The sequence below is a fragment of the Pelodiscus sinensis genome, unplaced genomic scaffold, assembly GCF_049634645.1.
Source record: "Pelodiscus sinensis isolate JC-2024 unplaced genomic scaffold, ASM4963464v1 ctg34, whole genome shotgun sequence".
Taxonomy (NCBI): Eukaryota; Metazoa; Chordata; order Testudines; family Trionychidae; genus Pelodiscus; species Pelodiscus sinensis.
This window is the reverse complement of record NW_027465849.1, coordinates 3,921,932-3,927,344: the sequence shown is the minus strand read 5'-3', so window position 1 is coordinate 3,927,344 and position 5,413 is coordinate 3,921,932. Positions and strand designations below refer to the sequence as shown.

General features: G+C 62.2%; 1 protein-coding gene across 1 annotated transcript; it reads right to left on the bottom strand.

The window, feature by feature from the left end:
• Window positions 1–285: 285 nt before the first annotated feature.
• On the bottom strand, window positions 286–5,006 carry EMP3 (epithelial membrane protein 3 (MAM blood group)). The gene is made up of 5 exons (XM_006121792.4): window positions 4,850–5,006; window positions 2,550–2,635; window positions 2,058–2,160; window positions 1,660–1,800; window positions 286–1,181 (listed from the first exon to the last, which is right to left on the bottom strand). The coding sequence occupies exons 2-5, from the start codon at window positions 2,625–2,627 to the stop codon at window positions 1,012–1,014; spliced, it is 492 nt and encodes a 163-aa protein (XP_006121854.1). The 5' UTR covers window positions 2,628–2,635; window positions 4,850–5,006; the 3' UTR covers window positions 286–1,011.
• Window positions 5,007–5,413: the final 407 nt, after the last annotated feature.

Here is a 5,413-nt window from a genome sequence, read left to right as displayed (position 1 = left end):
TCCCTGTCCTCCTACCAGTCCTGGTCTTTGCAGGGCCTGTCAGCTTGGGAAAAGCTGATGCACCACTTTTCAGCGTGGGTGTGATTTCTGGGCCCAGGGAGAGGCCTAGAGCGTTGCTGAAGTGGGGCGGGGGGGCAGTTGCATGGCCTGTCGGTACCCGGGATCCCTCTCTCCCGGAGAGAGACAGTCACATGGGAGTGTCTGGGGCTGCTACAAATTCTGTCCCCCAGTTGTACCCACCCTTGCTTGTTCCTAGCACAAGTGCTGTCAAAGCCACGAGGCGGGTAGATAAGATTATCTTTTATTGTCCAAAAGTATAAATGCCAGAGGCTGGTTCTCGGGGCTGGGTGCGAACAAAACCGTGGCTGAAATGCCGCTGAAGGAAGGCTCCCTGTGGAGCTTGGAAATATCTGCTTTGTGGAAGGAGGGGTGTCCCCCCCACTTTCCCCGGACCACCCCCCTGGTATCCCTCTCCTGCCTGTGGAGGGGAGGAGGGCTTTGCACTGTGGAACTGCCAACTGGAGTGAAGCCAAGGGCTTTAAGCCCCTCCCCATCTTTGCCAGGGGTGGCAAAGCAGGCAAGGTCCCCAGATTTGTAAACCACACTCGGAGTGGGGTGCAATGAAGCCTCTCCCCATCTTTGCCAGGCAAGGTCAAACAATGGGGCCTAGGGACTGTAAAGGCAGGACCAGGGGGCTCCCATTCCCTGCCTGGTCAGGGAGCCGATTGGACAGTGTCGCTCCTAGCTGGCGGGATGTCCTGCCCACAGTGGGCCAGCCATGGGGTAGGGGGCAGCTCTGGCCATGGGCAGGAGGGAAGGCGCCCATGCAGAGGGGGACCCGACCCCACGTGCCTCAGTGTGGACAAGGCAAAGGGAGCTGGGTGGGACCACGCCGGCTCCAGGGCCACAGTGCTGTGTGACAGCCTGGCTGCTGTGGGGAAGAGATCAGCCGATGGCAGTGACTCCCCCTGGCAAGGGCTGTGGTCAGGAGCAGTCCCCCCGCGGCGGGAGTCACTCTCTCTTGCGGAGGTGGATGTACATGATTCCGCTGATCAGGGCCAGGGGGAAGGCCAGCCAGGCCAGTACGAAGCAGTAGCCGAAGGAGCCGCCTTGCTGCCGGCTCTGGTGAAATTCCCCCACGTGGACAGCATAGATCAAGGCAGCTGTGAACACTGAGAGACCTGCACCAGGGCAGACAAAAGAGAGGGAGGGGAGGGATAGCTTCAGGCCAGAGCAGCCAGGAGTCTTGGCCCCCCCATACCCACCCACCTCAACCTAGCCCCCCTCCCAGGGCCCGCCCAGGAGTCCTGGCTCCCAGCCCCCACTCTCATCACCCTAATTACTAGCCCCTCCCACCCACCCCCCTTCCAAGAGTCCAGGAGAGAACCCAAGAGTCCTGGTTACTACTTACTCCATCATTCACTACTAGTCCTTCATCCCAAGCCAGAGAGAGAAGGCAGGAGTCCTGACTCCCAAGCCCTGCTCTAACCACTAGACAGCACTCCCCTCCCATAGCCCTGGATAGAAACCAGCAGCCCTGGCTCCTCGACCCCTCCCTACACTGGACCCCACTCCCCACCCAGAGCTGGAGAGAAAAGCATTGCTGTGACGCGGCCCCTTGGGGTGGGGTGCAGGAGCCGGTCCCCCCTGGGCACTCACAGGCCAGGAGCTGGCAGATGCCTGTGGCGTAGAAGAGGCCCCCGCGCTCCATGGTGTAGAGCTGGTACATGAAGAGGATGAAGGCGAAGCTGGAGAAGAGCAGAGCCAGGACCATGAGGCCTTGGACAGCTTGGAGCCACTCTGGGGAGCAAGGAACAGGCACTGGTGAGACTGCATGCCCCTCGCCCAGTGACGGGGGACAGGGTCCCTCTGGGGTGGGACATGGGGGCTGGGCAGATGGGCCAGTCACTGAGACACCACCCCTCTGGGGCGGGGCACTGCTAGCCCAGAGAATCTGGGGCTGCCTCATCACCCCCAGCATGTCCATACCACCCCTCCCAGGCTCACCATCCCCTTCCACCCCTCCCAGAACCCCCTGCTCTGGGGCCCCCACTCACGGCTTTCAGACACCGAGGCACATATCCAGCTCTGGGTGGCGTTGTCGTACAGACAGTCGTACCAGAGATTGACGGTCTCCTCATCCGGCAGCACCCACCATGACTGGAGGAACAAGGGGAATTAACAGGGGGGCCTGAGATGCACCCCCCCGGGGACTTGGGCCAGGGGGCCTGTGTTCTCTCCGTGGCTCTGGGAGGGGTGTGGGGTCTAGTGGCTGTGGGGAGGGAGCAGGACTCCAGGTTTCTCTCCCCTGCTGTGGGAGGGAAGTGGGGTGTAGTGGTTACAGCAGGGGAGCCTGAGAATTAAGTTGGTTCTCTCCCCAGCTTAGGGAAATGAGTGGGGGCAGCGGGGGTGAGGGGCAGCAAGGACTTGCTGGTTCTTTCCCTGGCATTGAGAGGGGAGTGGGGTCTAGTGGTTAGATGTGCGGGGAGGATGGGGGTCAGGACCCCTGGCCCAGTTCTCTGCCTGGTGCTGGGAGGGGGACATCTCACCTTGTCCAGAGTGGCGACGAAAAGCAGCACGAGGATAAAGACGTGCAGGGCCGTCACGCCGAAGAGGAGGAAGCTCATGGTGAGTCCTGGGGGTGGTCAGAGATGGTGGTGTCAGTGGGGAAAATGTGGCCAGGCCCACAGACCTCCTGAGACCTGGGCCAGGACCCCCTTAAACTCCCCCCCCCAATCATGCTGGGAGCCATCCCACACTTCCATCCCCCCCAGATTCCTGGTCCCCCCTGTCCTTCTGCATCCCCCTTCTCCGTCTCCTGCCTGTCCCCACGCACTTCCCGGTTCTGAGCCGCAAAGGAACCACTAACTCTCTGCTGAGGCGGGAAGTTCCCCCCTCCCCCACAGGCACCGTCCCACCCCCAAATATCTTTGACCTCTCCACGCACACACAAACCTCCCTCTGTCCCAGCCTCGCCTAATGGGTTCCAGATGCTCTGGGATCATGTGAGCACGGGGTGTGGGCCTGGATTTCCCCACAACCACCCTAACACACACCCATCAGCCCCCTCCTCCCCACTCTGCACCACTGGCCCCCACCCTGGCCCCCTGCCTTCCCATTTATTAGATGGCAAGACAGAATACCAGGGTAATGGGCAGAAAGGGGGGTGGGATGCCCAGGGAAGGCGGGCCCATCAGTTTAGCACTGAATAGTTCCTCCTCCAGGGACATTCCCGATTTGTTCAGGGCATCTCAGCTGGAGCATGTGTGGGAATCCTGCCCCCCCCCCTCGCCCCTCCGCTCCATCAGCCTCGGAGGTTGGATTCAGGCCAGCGCTCCCCATCCCAGCTTTCTGTACAGGGTGGCTCTTTACACTGGGACTCCTCCCCTAGTGCTGAAACCCAGCTCCCTTGGCAAGGGGCATGGGAGCTGGATCCCCAGGGACACCCCCCACACCTGCTGGCAAACTGAGGCAACCAAAATGAATCCGGTGGGATTGTGGCAGAACAGCAGGGTCCTTTCCCTTCCCCCCACGATTTGTAGCAGAAAGGGGATCTTTACAGAGCATGGACTCCCCCCACCCCTCTTTCTGCAGCCCCAGCGCCCCCTACTGGGTCCCCGCCCTGCTCCCTGCTGCACAGCAGGACACATGGGGCTGCTCTGAGTCACAGTAACCCCCTCAAAGGCGGCCCCAGCCCTTCCCTGCAGCACGGTGGCCAACCTGGCTCCCAGCCCAGGCCTGTCCAGCCACAAGTTAGTATTTTCTGCTCTAAATCAAGACACCATTGAAGAGACACAAACAACTGACCATTGATTGCAGCCGTGCAGGCCTGGGTGTGACCAGCTGCCCCGCTGAACAGGCATGGAGCCTCTCCCCTCTAGGGGCCACCGGACCCAGGGACTGGGGCTAGTGGAGGGAGGGGGGAATGGGGCAAGGGGCCTTTCCCCTCTAGGAAGCTCCAGCTCCTACTGCATTGTGGGTGTCTGTCTGTCTGTCAGCCCAGTTTCTAGTGGCATGGCGTTCCACAGACCCCAGGTGGCGCAAAGTCCAAGGGCTGGATGGATCCTGAGAAAAGAGCTTTCTGCTGAGGCTGTCTGTGTTGAGGAGGGGGTTGGTGTACCGCGGGGGGGGGGGGGCCGTTGCATGTGTGGGGTGGGTTGAGTATTCCTGGGGGGGTGTCCTGTGAGTGCCCCTGGGGGGACTGGGCGTGCCTGAGACGCTGTGCGTGCTGCAAGCGTTGGGTGTAGGGAGGGGATTGGGTGTGTGGGGCGGGAGCACAGCATGGGCTGGGAGAGGGGCTCTTGCTGTTTGGGCAGGGACAGGGATGCTGCGAGCAGCAGGGGGGGAAGGGGAGGAGGAGTGTTCAGGGTTTGTCTCTTCCCCTCTAAACCGAAGCATGGAGAAGGCGGGGAGCAGCCAGCGCCCTGGGATTTCCTCCACCCACAGCACCAGCCTGTACTTTTACCAACCAGCAGAACTTTTAGGCGCTGCAGAGGAAACATCCAGAGAGGAACAAACAGCCCCCCCCCCCTCCAGCGGGCAGTTAAAGGGGCAGACCCCCCAGAACAGAGTGAAAAGGAGAAAAGCGAAGGGGGCAGATCCCCCAGCAGGGAGCTGGGGGGGGGAGGGGGACAGATCCCCCCTGAATAGGTGAATGGGGGGGGATCCCCAGTAGGGAACTAAGACGGGCAGGGGGCACAGCCCCCCACGGGAGCTGGGGAGCAGATCTGGGAGCTGGGGGGGGGCAGATCCCACGGGAGAGAGCTAGAGGGGCAGGGGATAATCCCCCCCGCAGGGAGCTAAGGGGAGCAGGGAGCTAAAGGGGCAGGGACGGGGGAGAGGGGGATACCTGGTGCTGCAGAAGGGCTGGGGGGTCTCTCCTCTGTCGCGCCGGCTGTCTCTCTATTCCTCTCTGCTTGTCTGAATCCACCCCCAGCCCTACCCCTGGCAGCCGCCCCAGCAGGGAGGGGCCGGACGGGACGGGCGTGTGCCCGGTGAAGAACAGCCCCCTTGGATTTCCACTCCCCCTGGGGGGACGCCCCGAACGCAGGGGATCCCCCCCGTGCGTGCTAAGCAGCCCCCCCCCCCTCCGGGAAAGCCCAGAATCGGGGCCGTCCCGCTCAGACTTTGCCGCCCGCCAAACAAAATTCGCCCCCAAATCTCGCCTCCTCTCGGGAAGGAAACTGCAGAAACTTTTGTCATAACCGCCCCCCCCCCCCCGTCACCAGCATGTGGAGGTTCCGCAGCCCCCACCATTGCAACCCCCCATGGAGAGCAGATGGGAAGGGACACTCGCCTCTGGGGCTAGCCAGGGACCCGACCCCGGCCAGCAAAGAGGGCGGGTTAACGGGGTCCGTGAGCCCCGCTTGCAAAGGGCGAAAGAGGCTCCCTCCCAATTGGGGCTTTCACTTCC